The 15,328-nt window shown below is 43.3% G+C and overlaps 1 protein-coding gene across 3 annotated transcripts in view; it reads right to left on the reverse strand.

Moving 5' to 3' along the window:
- Positions 1-15,328, reverse strand: part of AMPD2 (adenosine monophosphate deaminase 2) — a 130,947-nt gene that overhangs the window by 94,921 nt on the left and 20,698 nt on the right. The window contains exon 1 of one of the 3 annotated variants that reach the window (XM_077295238.1): positions 9,195-9,455. The exons of 1 other annotated variant lie outside the window; for it this stretch is intronic. In XM_077295238.1, the coding sequence (XP_077151353.1) occupies positions 9,195-9,426 (232 nt within the window). In that variant the 5' untranslated portion in view covers positions 9,427-9,455. Of the gene's footprint in view, positions 1-9,020; positions 9,456-15,328 lie in introns of those variants that run through there. One more of the 3 variants, XM_077295243.1, reaches the window with a different exon arrangement.

Here is a 15,328-nt window from a genome sequence, read left to right on the forward strand (position 1 = left end):
GTGTGACTTATGGTCCGGATGTAACATGTGGGGAGGGGGTGGCAGCAGTGAGTGGAATCCACTGTGATCCCACTCACAGGAGGCAGAAAAATGTCCCGGCTGCCTGGCTGCAGCGCTGGGGAAACCATGTGATCCTGATGATTAAAGTGCAGTGAATATTCATTAGCCGCATCCCCGCCCACCTGTCAGCAAGGAGCAGGGAGCAGCCATTGAATAGTCCTTCACTTAAACAGGGACACACATGGTTTCCCCAGCGCTGGATTCCTGCAGCAGCTGGGGAGATCTGTGTCCCATGGAGGAGGGGCAGCAGCAGGGGGCCAGGGGAGACAAGATCGCCGCATGCCTGACAGGCTGTGCTGGATGCTGAGGCATAAGGACCTGTGTGATGTCATGAAGTGGGCGGGCTGGAGCATCACATGGCAGCACAGAGCCCTCTCTCTTCTTGATGTCATCACAGGTCCTTCAGACACCGCACTGGAATGGAATCTGCAGGCTTCCTCTTATGACCTGTGCTGTGGAAAGGCAAGGAGGACTCTGTGTGCAGTCATGGGATGCTCCAGCTCTTTACCTCACCACAGCGTGGCTGGCTGCCACAATTAAAAGGTTAGTCTTTATAACACACAATAAAGCACTCCACCACTTCTGTGGTGAACTATAACTCCCAGCATACCATAGGATCTGCAGGACATGCTGGGAGTTATAGTTTTCCCATGAGATCATAAAGCAGCACTCCAGTGTTATTTTTTAGTGCTGGAGTGGTGCTTTAAATATAAGCCCTGTGCCCCCATTCTTATACTCACCCTCCAGCGTCTTCACATAGTACTTTACAGACACCACACTGGTCCCGCAGCACCATCTTCTACCCGTAGCTTCCAACATAATAACATACTATTATATATAATAACACCACATATAATAGTATGTTATTTATGTTATTAAATATTTTACCACTTTTTTTGCTTGAAATATTTTTTTCCCTATTTTCCACCTGTAAAACCTGGGTGCGTCTTATAGTCCGAAAAATACGGTACTTATTTTCCCCACTGTATATACAAATTTGAATCAATTCACTTTTCTCCCATTAAAAATAAAGAAATAAAAAAATAAGCATATCTGCTATCATTGCATTCAGAAAAGTCTGATCTATCAAAATATAAAATCAATTAAACCGATTGGTAAACGACATAATGGAGAAAAAAAATATCAATATATATAATTACCTAAGGGGTACTTCCGTCTGTTTCTAACTTCCGTCTGTCTGTAACAGAAATCATGGGTCGCTGATTGGTCACGGCCGGCCAGCCACGACCAATCAGCAATATTGGGGCGGGATTGAACACCGCTTCACTTTTTACTATTGATGCTGCCTATGCAGCATCAATAGTAAAAACAAAGAATGTTAAAAATAATAACAAAAAACATATTCTCACCTTCCGAAGTCCGCCGCAGCCTTTCCCGCTCCTCACGCTCCGGTCCCAAGAATGCATTGCGGCAATGCCCCGAGATCACGTGGCGGTCTCGCGAGACCACTACATGATCACGAGTTATTGCCGCTAGGCATTACTGGGAACGGAGCGTTGCGAGGAGCATCGGTAAAGGCCTCGGCTGGATGCGGGGGCCGACGGAAGGTGAGTATATAACTATTTTTTATTTTAATTGTTTTTTTAACAGGGATATGGTGCCCACATTGCTATATACTACGTGGCCTGTGTTATATACTGCGTGGGCTGTTATATACTGCGTGGGTTGTGTTATATACTGCACGGGCTGTGTTATATACTACGTGGGCTGTGCTATATACTACGTGCCTGTGCAATATACTACGTGCCTGTGTTATATACTGCTTGGTTTGTGCTATATACTACGTGCCTGTGCTACATACTACGTGGGCTGTGCAATATACTACGTGGCTGTGTTATATACTGCGGGGGCTATGCTATATACTACGTGGGCTGTGTTATATACTACGTGGCTGTGCTATATACTACATGGACTGTGCTATATACTACGTGGCTGTGTTATATACTGTGTGGGCTGTGTTATATACTACGTGGCTGTGCAATATACTATGTGGCTATGCTATATACTACGTGGGCTGTGTTATATACTATGTGGCTCTGCATTCTAGAATACCCGATGCGTTAGAATCAGGCCACCATCTAGTTGTATCATAATAATGATTAAAAGCTGATGTTGCCATTTTACTACAGTAAATTTATCACTTAAACTTAAACATTAGCCATGTATGAGGGAGTCGGAGTCTTGCAGTCGGTGTCATGGAAATTGAGGAGTCGGAATTGGAGGTTTGGCTTACTGACTCCACAGCCCTGATTGCAGTGCATAGTGAGTTCTCAGTCTCCTATGAAGCTCAGCATGTGGATGAGCCTCTTAGGGGTAACAAGATAGCAGTAATCTGGGGTGAATCTCCCACATGCCATTTTAACCCATCGCTGCTCCAGGATCATGTAGTGGGAGGCCGATGGGAGTTGGTGCGCGTGAGCATTTGAATCAAGGGTCTCAAACGATCGTCCCCTCAGGCAGTTTCATGCGGCCCGCAGACACGTGAGCTCCTGTAATGATGTGGTCCAGTCCGGGGGGCATGGCTGCTTTATGGGGACCAGGCTGGTGTACATGGATGCTATATGGGGACCAGGATTGTGAACATAGCTGCTATATATATAGAACAGGATGGGGGACATGGCTGCTATATGGGGACCAGGCTGAGGGACATAGCTGCTATATGGGGACCAGGATTGGGAACATGGCTGCTATATGGGGACCAGGATGGGGGGCATGGCTGCTATATGGGGACCAGGATGGGGTACATTACTACAGGATAGGGACATAACTACAAGATGGGGACAGGGTTTGGGGAACATTACTGCAAGATAGGAACCAGGATGGAGGACATTACTGCAATTGATGTCACCTTACAATACAAAGGTGACATTAGCTTACGGTTGTGAGCTGATATTAATAGCCTGGGAAGCTCCATGGGTATTACTCCCTTCCCAGGCTATAAACATCTGCCCCCAGTTGCTAGCTTTCCCTCTGCTGGTTGCGAAGTTGCGCGGGAGCCCACGCCATTTTTTTACGTAAAATAATCTTTCATTAATTAAATACATGTCCAATAATTTCAGCACACACTGTACTAATTGTATTTGTCACTGACATCTATATATGTACCTATTCTATATTTATTTACTGTACGTAATCCATCTCTTCTATCCTGTCGGCTCCTGCAGTGATTTTACAGAAGCCGGCGGATAAATTACCGGCTTTTCTTTTATCTTTCTGTGCAATAATATATATATATATGTGTGTGTTACTGGCATGTATATACAGTACAGACCAAAAGTTTGGACACACCTCATTTAAAGATTTTTCTGTATTTTCATGACTATCAAAATTGTACACTGTGTTCCAAATTATTATGCAAATTGGATTTAAGTGTCATAAAGATTTAATTGTTTTGTTTTTCAAATAAACTCGTGGATAGTATTGTGTCTCAGGGCTCAATGGATCACTGAAATCAATCTTAAACACATGTGATAATTGGTTTTCCAGGTGATTCTAATTAAAGGAAAACTACTTAAAAATGATGTTCCACATTATTAAGCAGGTCACAGTTTTCAAGTAACATGGGAAAGAAAAAGGATCTCTCTGCTGCTGAAAAGCATCAAATAGTGCAATGCCTTGGTGAAGGGATGAAAACATTAGAAATTTTCCAAAAACATAAGCGTGATCATCGTACTGTTAAGAGATTTGTGGCTGTATCTGAGCACAAATGTGTTTGTGCTGATAAAGGCATAATGAGGAAGATTTCTGCCAGGCAAGTTCATCGGATTAAGAGAGCAGCTGCTAAAAAGCCATTACAAAGCAGCAAACAGATATTTGAAGCTGCTGGTGCCTCTGGAGTCCCTCGAACCTCAAGGTGTAGGCTCCTTCAAAGGCTTGCTGTGGTGCATAAACCTACTATTCGGCCACCCTTAAACAGTGTTCACAAGCAGAAATGGTTGTATTGGGCCCACACATACATGAAGACTAATATCCAAACAGTCTTGTTTACTGATAAGTGTTGAGCAACCCTGCACGGTACAGATGGATGGAGTAGTGGATGGTCGGTGGATGGCCACCAAGTCCCAACAAGGCTGCGATGTCAGCAAGGAGGTGGAGTCATGTTTTGGGCCGGAATCATGAGGAAACAGCTGGTAGGGCCCTTTAAGGTTCCTGAAGGTGTGAAAATGACCTCTGCAAAGTATATAGAGTTTCTGACTGACAACTTTCTTCCATGGTATAAAAAGCAGAAACGTGCCTTCAGGAGCAAAATCATCTTCATGCTGACAATGCACCATCTCATGCTGCAAAGAATCCCTCTGAGTCATTGGCTGCTATGGGCATAAAAGGAGATAAACTCATGGTGTGGCCACCATCTTCCCCTGACCTCAACCCTATAGAGAACCTTTAGAGGATCATCAAGCAAAAGATCTATGAGGGTCCAAACAGCAGCTCTGGGAGGCTATTCCAACTTCATGCAAAGAAATACAAGCAGAAACTCTCCAAAAACTCACAAATTCAATGGATGCAAGAATTGTGAAGGTGACATCAAAGAAGGGTCCTATGTTAACATGTAACTTGGCCTGTTAGGATGTTTTGGAGTTAAATAGCTTTTTGTTCAGTGAATGTGACCTCCTAATGCTGCAAATTCCACAAATGAGCATTTTCAGCTCTTTAAAACATATCAAATGTTTAGAAATTCTACTGTGCATAATAATTTGGAACAGTGCATTTTGAGTTTTTATTCATTTTGGAGATTATACTGTTATCATTGGGAGGTTTCTTCAATAAAGTTCGATGTATAATCTAACGGGTGGTGACTTTTATTAGACTGACTGTCATTTGCACCGACCATTTAGGAAAATCTGATAAAAATGTAATTTGCATAATAATTTGGAACATAGTGTACATTCACACTGAAGGCATCAAAACTATGAATTAACACATGTGGAATTACATACTTAACAAAAAAATGTGAAACAACTGAAATTATGTCTTATATTCTAGGTCCTTCAAAGTAGACACCTTTTGCTTTGATGACTGCTTTGCACACTCTTGGCATTCTCTTCACGAGCTTCAAGAGGTAGTCACCGGGAATGGTCTTCCAACAATCTTGAAGGAGTTCCCAGAGATGCTTAGCTCTTGTTTGCCCTTTTGCCTTCACTCTGCAGTCCAGCTCACCCCAAACCATCTCGATTGGGTTCAGGTCTGGTGACTGTAGATCATCTGGCGTAGCACCCCATCACTCTCCTTCTTGGTCAAATAGCCCTTACACAGCCTGGAGGTGTGTTTGGGGTCATTGTCCTTTTGAAAAGTAAATGATGGTCCAACTAAACGCAAACCGAATGGAATAGCATGCCGCTGCAAGATGCTGTGGTAGCCATGCTGGTTCAGTATGCCTTCAATTTTGAATAAATCCCCAACAGTGTCACCAGCAAAGCACCCCCACATCATCACACCTCCTCCTCCATGCTTCACGGTGAGAACCAGGCATGTAGAGTCCATCCGTTCACCTTTTCTGCGTCGCACAAAGACACGGTGGTTGGAACCAAAGATCTCAAATTTGGACTCATCAGACCAAAGCACAGATTTCCATTGGTCTAATGTCCATTCCTTGTGTTCTTTAGTCAAAACAAGTCTCTTCTGCTTGTTGCCTGTCCTTAGCAGTGGTTTCCTAGCAGCTATTTTACCATGAAGGCCTGCTGCACAAAGTCTCCTCTTAACAGTTGTTGTAGAGATGTGTCTGCTGCTAGAACTCTGTGTGGCATTGACCTGGTCTCTAATCTAAGCTGCTGTTAACCTGCGATTTCTGAGGCTGGTGACTCGGATAAACTTATCCTCAGAAGCAGAGGTGACTTTTGGTCTTCCTTTCCTGGGGCGGTGCTCATGTGAGCCAGTTTCATTGTAGCGCTTGATGGTTTTTGCCACTGCACTTGGGGACACTTTCAAAGTTTGCCCAATTTTTCGGACTGACTGACCTTCATTTCTTAAAGTAATAATGGCCACACGTTTTTCTTTACTTAGCTGCTTTTTTTCTTGCCATAATACAAATTCTAACAGTCTATTCAGTAGGACTATCAGTTGTGTATCCACCAGACTTCTGCACAACACAACTGATGTTCCCAACCACATTTATAAGGAAATAAATCCCACTTATTAAACCTGACAGGGCACACCTGTGAAGTGAAAACCATTCCGGGTGACTACCTCTTGAAGCTCATGAAGAGAATGCCAAGAGTGTGCAAAGCAGTCATCAAAGCAAAAGGAGGCTACTTTGAAGAACCTAGAATATAAGACATAATTTCAATTGATTCACACTTTTTTGTTAAGTATATAATTCCACATGTGCTAATTCATAGCTTTGATGCCTTCAGTGTGAATGTACAATTTTCATAGTCATGAAAATACAGAAAAATCTTTTGGTGTGTCCAAACTTTTGGTCTGTATGTATATATATATATATATATATATATATATTTATATATATATTTATATATATATATATATATATATATATATTATATATTATATATATATATATATATATACATATATATATATATATATATATATATATATATATATATATATATATGTATATACATTCTATGTGTATATTTCTATTCTATGTATTCTATTCTAACCTGTCAGTGTGATTTTACTGTACACCGCACATCAATTACTGGCTTTTCAAAGGACACCGGTGAGTAAAAAACGGACAGCATTCGCATGGTGCGAGTGAGGTGCCTTTTTTCTCGCATCCCTTGACTTGCATTGGTGAGTCTCGTCCGAGATACGCAGCAAATCGCAGAACGCTACGATTTTTTTCTCAGTCCGATTTCAGCTGAGAAAAAAATCACAGATAAGATGTATCCCATTGATTAACATTGGTCAGAGTGCAATCCGATTTTTTCTCGGATTGCACTCGACCGTTTTTATCGCAAATGAGTATGAGCCGTAAGTGAAAAAATCAGCACCTGGATGCCATTTTTCACCAACTGATGAAACTGATGAAAAGCACTGATGAAATGCAGTTTGTTTTTCTAGTACATCAAAGAAACTGATATCTGAATGAGGCCTTAGTAAAAAGATGAGCAGCAAGGTGGCTCAGTGGCTAGAACTGTTGCCTTCCAGTGCTAGGATCTTTGGTTCAAATTCCACCAAGGATGCATAGCACGGTGGCTCGGAGGTTGGAACTGTTGCATTCCAGTGCTAGGATCCTTGGTTCAAATCCCACCGAGGATGGACAGCATGGTAGCTCAGTGGTTAGCATTGTCTTCCAGTGATAGGATCCTTGGTTCAAATCACACCAAAGACAACATGGCCAAGGAGTCTGTATGTTGTCCCTGTTTTTGCGAAAGTGCTCTGGCTTCCTCCCACACTCTGAAAGACATACTGGAATGGGATTTAGATAGGGAGCCCCAATGGGGACAGTGATGATGTTGCGCTGCGGAATATAATGGTGCTATATAAGGGAGTAAAATAAATGAGTGAATTCATTTCTGGGATGGGTCTGAGAGTTGAATCCAGCAGACATGTGCATTGCACAGAGGAAGCTTAGAACAGTACATTGTATTGTCTCTGCTCCCAGGAAATATTACTACATATTGCTGGAATTCAAGTTTCGACATGGGCACATTTGGAATTCTAGACCAGCTACATAACGACATACTGGTGAATTAGTTACCTAGTGACAAGTTCTCTTTAAGACACATGGTTTTGGATGATATACGTGTGATGTCAAATTGGTCCACATTGTGTATATCAGTTTTGGTAAAAGTACTTCCTATAACCACATATATAGCGCCATTCCACAGCACTTACAAATATCAGCTTCTTCTCTGCTTAGTAATGACTTCGGGGTTGGTGATGAGCGAGTATACTCCTCACTCGAGATTTCCTGAGCACGCTTGGGTGGTCTCTGAGTATTTGCATGTGCACGGAAATTTAGTTTCTGTTGCCGTAGCTGCACGATTTGCGGCTGCTAGCCAGCCTGAGTACATCTGAGGAATGCCTGTTTGTTAGGAAATCCTCACATGTATTCAGGCTGTCTAGCATCCGCAAATCATGCAGCTACGGAGACAGAAACTAAATCTCCGAGCACGACCAAATACTCAGAGACCACCCTAGCATGCTCAGGAAATCTCGAGTAACGAGTATACTCGCTCATCACTATTCGGGATCATTCAGACGTGATTTTTCTTATACTTGAAAACGGATTGATTTTCATCAGTGTTTTTGATCCGATTTTCAGCAGTGTTTTATCTGTGTATCAGGTTTTCTCATCAGTGTTTTATCACATGCAAAAAAGCCTGACATGTTTCTCAAGCTCCTCCTAACAAAGACCAGGCTCACAGCATATCTGACGGTCTGTATAAGGATAGTAACGCCCAGACTGACGGCAGGTCCCAGAACCCAAACGTACAGCCACATAGACATGTGAAGCTGTTAAGTTCAGGTCAGGAGACCGTCAGACCTGGCATAGCGGATTATATTCGGACTTGTGCAAACCTGGACATTCAGTAAAAAACAGACAGCACATGGCTGGCACACAATTGGCATCCAAGGGCGGTCTGATCTTTGTCATGGCCCCACAGTCTGACATTTGCGTTTGATCTGTGACTCGAATCAAATCTGTACATGACTACATGATTTGGTGAGGTCCACAAATATATATGGACCAGTGAATAGCCTTATAGATGATGATGTGTGAGAACTGGCAGTCTGACACATAACCATGCCATCCTGGCTCACACAGGAGTGCCTGCTGCCATACGCTGTCCATAATGCTAGACCATGAGGCTAGGACAGCAGCTACAGCATGGCAGCTCCAGTGCCAGTCAGGGAACATGTCACATCCCTGCTAGGAAATGTCTGCTGGGACCTGTCAGCCATTTGTCACCCTTTTATCAGCCATGTCTATCCCTAGTCTATGCCCTGAAGTGTGACCCCGGCACACTAACCTCTCAGCACTATTGGTCACCCCGCCATTTTCTGCTCCTTCTATTCTCCTGAGGCTCCAGGTGGTGTTGCATAGACACAGGTGCTGCACACACACCAGCCGCCGTACGTGCCTGTGGTGACCACATACACAGCCTCGCTCGCCCATTGTCAGCCCATGGCACGACCATACTTGCCTGCTGCGCTCGGGGCTTGTAAGCTGGCTCGCTTTTTGAAAGGTGATTTGCTAGCGGCCATGGTGACTGGCAGTCCGTATCCGACAGTGCAGGGGCTGTGTGTGGGCGATCTGTGTGCCCGAGCAGTGCGCGCTGCAAGTATGGGTACAGTTGGTACCGCAGGCTCCTCCTTCTCTGCAAGCAACAGTGTGCTGAGGGGGTCCACGCAGAATGGAGTCGTGATGCTCAGCATGGCGTGGGGAATGCTCTCTGATATCTGATACCATATCATTGCGAAATGGCTGCTTTCTTATGACTTTGTGTGAGACCCAATCAAATGCAAAGGGCTGTTTAATCCTTTTATGATATGTCCTCCTGAGTCAAAATGTCTGAAGTGCTGCTCTCAATGTTCACCAATGTCTTACTTTGACCACAAGTAATGGAGCATTAGGCTATGTGCACACGCTGCGGATTTTGCTGCGGATCCGCAGCGGATTTGACGCTGCGGATCCGCAGTAGTTTTCCATGCGGTGTAAAGTACAATGTTAACCTATGGAAAACAAAATCCGCATGGAAACGCTAGTAGCATGTCACTTCTTTGTGCGGATTCCAACAAGCACCAATAGGAAAGTGCAGTTGAAAACCCGCAGAGGAATCCGCAGAAGAAAACGCGTGAAAATCCGCAGTGAAAACCGCAGTGGTTTTGCACTGCGGATTTTCCAAATCCGCTGCGGAAAAATCCGCAGCAGAATCCGCAGCGTGTGCACATACCCTTAATCCTGCAGGTGTATCGGGGACGTTGCTCCATAGGAACAGTCATTCCCCAATAATTGCGCAGTGTAAACAGGCTGCTGGTCACCCGACAAACGGTCAGAATGCTGGTTCATGAGGTGAATTGGTCTTATAGCTGGCATAAAAATCACTATTCCTAGTGTAACGTCCTGTGCTGCCGAGAACAATGACAACGATGTGCACAGAACGATCTCGTTCTGTGAGTTGGAAGTGCGTCCAGCCCATGTAAACAAGAAATTCAAGGACTGTCAATCAGCGGTCATTTTTGGCCACAGACCGTATAGTCTAAACTGGCCCTATAGGATTTGCATTGGAAAACCAGCCCTATAGAATCTGTGGCAAAACGTTATTTCGTCAGGTTATCGGGAAATGAGTGTTCCTTGTTCCCAGTAATTGTGCAGGGTAAATGCACCCTAAGCCTTCCAAAGCATCATTTCACCCAACAAACAAGCTTTTCGCTTGTCTGGTTCGTTATTACAATCCTGTTTATAATGCATGTTTATCGGGAAAAGATAATTTCCAATGCTAATATTCACACAGAATTAACTCGAAACAGTCGGATTTTTTTTTCACAGACACATTGTCTTACTTTGCTAATTTTGACCCGACTCTTGGATCAGCATGTCGGACATGTCTGTTTCTTTAAACGGACCACTCAGTCCAAGGGAAAAAAAAAATCAGACGTGAACAGCCTCATAGACTATCATAGGTACGAGTGCGATTGGTGAAAAACTCGTATAGCACTCATAAAAAAAAGACTGTAGTGTGAATGAGTCCCAACGCTACATTCACCCATCCGTGTGTTGCCATCTGAGAGAAACGGACAGATTTTTTTTACCTCAGGTGGTATCCTGGTTGCATCTGTTTTTTTCCATCACTGGAGCATGTAGACTGAACTTTTTTCTTTATCGATTCACTCTTAGCAATAGATCAATAAAAACAGATGACATCATGATGGAACTTATGAAGTACTCAGTCTGTCTTCTGTGTGGATCCATATAGACTCTTATGGCCGAGTCTGGTCTGCACAGAATAGGACATGCTCGGAGTCTCACGGACTCTAGGCACGGATCCGTTTTGAAAAAGAATATGCGTATGTGTAATGCTATTGGTACTGACCGCGAAAAAAAAAGCACAGCACTACCGTGTCACATCAGTGTGTGAAAGCAGCCTTGGGTGAAGTGCACATGAGCATATAAGAAAATCGGGCAGTAGAAAATGGATACATTTCCATCTATATCGTTATTCGTATGGCATCCGTTTCTATACATCAGCAGTTAATCCAATTTATAAAACCATCCTTAAAAATAGGATGCAATACAGACGATCCATATGGGATCGTTTTGTTTTTTATTCCCGCAAGACTATAATGTGATCAGTCCGTGTGGAAAAAAAAAAAGGTAATCGGAACAGCCCAATTGAATATCAATGTTAATATTGCTCTCCACACATTAGTTTTTTCACTGACACCACTCAGACCGAAAATACAATTATGTGAATATAGCCTTAGGCTGCCGTCACACTAGCAGTATTTGGTCAGTATTTTACATCAGTATTTGTAAGCCAAATACAGAAGTGGTTCATATGTTTCTATTATACTTTTCCTCTAATTGTTCCACTCCTGGTTTTGTCTTACAAATACTGATGTAAAATACTGACCAAATACTGTAGTGCGACACCGGCCTTACACTGAGGGGAAAAAATGTAGAGCTGGATGCATAGAGAGTCCTTCAGCATCGCTAATAAGTAGTGTAGTACTAGAGCTCAATAGCTGGTAGCCATTGTGTCCATTGAATTTGTGACATATGGTTTGTGTGAAAATTGCTGATGTACATAGTGTACGTACATGAGATGCCATAGAAAAGGGAAATGGGCAGCAATTTGCATTATACACATGTGGTCAAAATTGTTGATACCCCTTGTTTAATGACAGAAAAATCCACAATGGTCACAGAAATAACTTGAATCTGACAAAAGTAATAATAAATAATAATAAAAGCCTTCATCCTCTCCTTTTCCATTTCCCTTTTCCAAATAAAAATTATTTGAAAGTAATAAAAGATCTAAAAATGAAAATGATCAAATGAAAGTCAGACATTGCTTTTCAACCATGCTGCCACAGAAAAAAAAACTCATGAAATAGGCCTGGACAGAAATGATGGTACCCCTGAAAATAATGTGACAAAAGGGATGTGTTAAATCAAGGTGTGTCCACTAACTATCATCACAGGTGTCTACAATCTTGGAATCAGTGAGTGGGCCTGTATATGGGGCTACAGATTCACACCATGTCACCAAACAGCACAGTGAGTATCACACTCAACATGGACCAGAGGAAGCGAAAGAAAGAGTTGTCTCAGGAGATTAGAAAGAAAATTATAGACAAACATGTTAAAGGTAAAAGTTATAAGACCATCTCCAAGCAGCTTGATGTTCCTGTGATTACAGGTGCACATATTATTCAGAAATGTAAGATCCATTGGACTGTAGCCAACCTCCCTGGACGTGGCCACAGGAGGAAAATTGATGACAAATCAAAGAGACGGATAATACGAATGGTAACAAAAGAGCCCAGAAAAACTTCTAAACAGATTAAAGGCGAACTTCAAGCTCAAGGAACATCAGTGTCAGATCGCACCATCGTATGAGCCAAAGTGGACTTCATGGGAGACGACCAAGGAGGACACCATTGTTGAAAAAAAATCATTAAAAAAACAGACTGGAATTTGCCAAACCACATGTTGACAAACCACAAAGATTCTGGAAGAATGTCCTATGGACAGATGAGATAAAAATGGAACTTTTTGGCAAGGCACATCAGCTCTATGTTCACAGATGGAAACATTAAGCATATCAAGAAAAGAACACTGTCCCTACTGTGAAACATGGAGGAGGCTCTGTAATGCTCTGGGTCTGCGTTGCTGCATCTGGCACTGGGTGTCTAGAATCTGTGCAGGGTTTAATGAAATATCAAGACTATCAAGGGATTCTAGAGAGAAATGTGCTGCCCAGTGTCAGAAAGCTTGGTCTCAGTCACAGGTCATGGGTCTTGCAACAGGATAATGACCCAAAACACACAGCTAAAAACACCCAAGAATTATATGTGTCCTGCAGAAGCAAACACACTTGAACACTGCGGAAGCATAGGATGCGCACTCATTCCCACCTGCAGCAATGTTCAGCAGAGCGATATGGCCACCTCATCACACTGCTGATGTCACAGCTGCACCAAAGAGGGGGTAAAGACGATGATGATAGGCAGGCACTCAATGGGAGCTGAAGATGAAGAAAACTGTCATTGTAGATGGGGAGGGTGGGGATAGTGTAAGGGGGCAGTATATGGCGAAAGGGAGAAATATCAAAGATAGCACCATGGGTAGGATATTGTTGGGAAATATTATGGAGTAGGGGCAACTTGTGGGGGACCCTATGGATTGGGGCACTGTGTGAGGGACAGCATAGACAGAGGCATAGTGGGACAATGCTGAAAATGACAATATGCAGATAGGTACAGCATGAGGGTAAACAGTGGAGAAAGTACGGCATGAAGCAGGAATGTTGTGGAGGCCATAGTTCATAAGGGGGACATAGATAGGAAATAAGCATGGACAGTGTGATGGTTAGAGTTCATAAGGGGGTACTTAGGGTTATAGTTCATAATGGTGTACAGTGGGATAGCTATAGTTCATAAGGGGGGCTGCGGAAGTTATGGTTCATAAGGGGTGACAGTCATACCACTTAAAGGAGGAAGGTGTGGAAGCCACAGTTCATGAGAGAACAGTGTGGTGACAATATAGGGAGGCAGTATGGAGACAATATATTTAATGAGAGAACAGTGTGGAGGCCATATACAGGTGCTTGTCACAAAATTAGAATATCATCAAAAAGTTAATTTATTTCAGTTCTTCAATACAAAAAGTGAAACTCCTATATTATATAGAGTCATTACAAACAGAGCGATCTATTTCAAGTGTTTTTTTCTGTTAATGTTAATTATAATGGCTTACAGCCAATGAAAACTAAGTCATTATCTCAGTAAATTAGAATACTTTATAACACCAGATTTCTTAACTAATTGCAACATTCAAAACCCCAGCTCTGTCTGCATTTTTCTGAATTTTTAGTCCATATTGATGTAAGCAAAATGAGCCAAAATCAAACTGCAGGATGCAGTAGAAAGACTATTCTTGTCAATCAGGCCTGCGGTATAGCTGGGGCTCCCCCAGGTACAGAACCTGACCATAACACATTTATTGTTATTGTCTTGTATGTAGGTGTTGAAGATCTGTTTTGATTTGCTGTGCATCTTTTGATATCTTACAGTATATGTTTTTTGTATGCATTTATCATTATTATTATAGTAAACTTTATTATTTCATTTAGCTAATGTGTGTGAATTCACTTTTCTTTCATCTTTGAATCCATTACATAACACTGTCAGAGGCACTGTCCTCAGAATGCACACTTCTCTTATGCCAATCACTCATAAAAGTTTAGTAAAGAATTAAAAGGCAATGTGCGGCGCGCCCCCACACCGCCGCAGGGCCGAGGGGTACCCGGAGCCGGGCCTCTAGTTCTCAGTCTCGGGGTTGTCACGGTGGCTAGACCCGGTCCGTGGCCCTGTCCGTCAGTGGGGGACGTCCGGTGTAATAGGTGGCAGTAATGGTAGCGATGTAGCGGTGCGGTTGTGGGGTGTAAGTCGCGGTAAATAATGAGGACACCAGGTTGCAGTCTCTTTACCTCTTTACTGGAGATCTCTGAGTCCTCAGTCCAGAATACGGTTCACCAGGCTACGCAAGTCCGGCCGGTCCAATGGCACCTCCAGAGTTCTCCTCTCAGGTGGAAATCTGTGCCTTCCTTCTTAGCGCTATGTGTTGTAGTCCTTCCCTGCTGTGCTCACGGAAAGTGACCCCACAACGGTTGTGTCTGTTTCTTAAGTTCCCTCACAACTCGATTTGATGTTCCTCTGTAATCCACCCCTTCCCTGTATTCAGGTTGGAATGGCACCCGTTTGTCAGGTAGGCCTGGAGTTCTTCCGGGACCCTAGAGACGCCCCTCTCCCGCAATTGCCCCCCAAGACTTCATAGGTGATATGTGGTAGACAGCCCGCCTGAGACCGACTGTCCTGCCGCTGTTTGGAGTATGGCTTGAAGCTGTATTCTAATCCACTCCCTCGGCGTTCCGGCCACCGGTATTGCGCCTCAGCAGGGTGCTGCCTCTTTCAGCACAACCCCTGCTGGTATTCTCCTTCTGCTTGATCTCGTTTCTCACTCAGCACAATCTGTCTCGCTTCTAGTCCTTTCCTTGAGTCCCGCCGCTTCCAGGAGCCTGCGCGGACCCGTTACGTTCTTTCAATGCCAAGC

Source organism: Ranitomeya variabilis, chromosome 3, assembly GCF_051348905.1.
Source record: "Ranitomeya variabilis isolate aRanVar5 chromosome 3, aRanVar5.hap1, whole genome shotgun sequence".
Lineage (NCBI taxonomy): Eukaryota > Metazoa > Chordata > Amphibia > Anura > Dendrobatidae > Ranitomeya > Ranitomeya variabilis.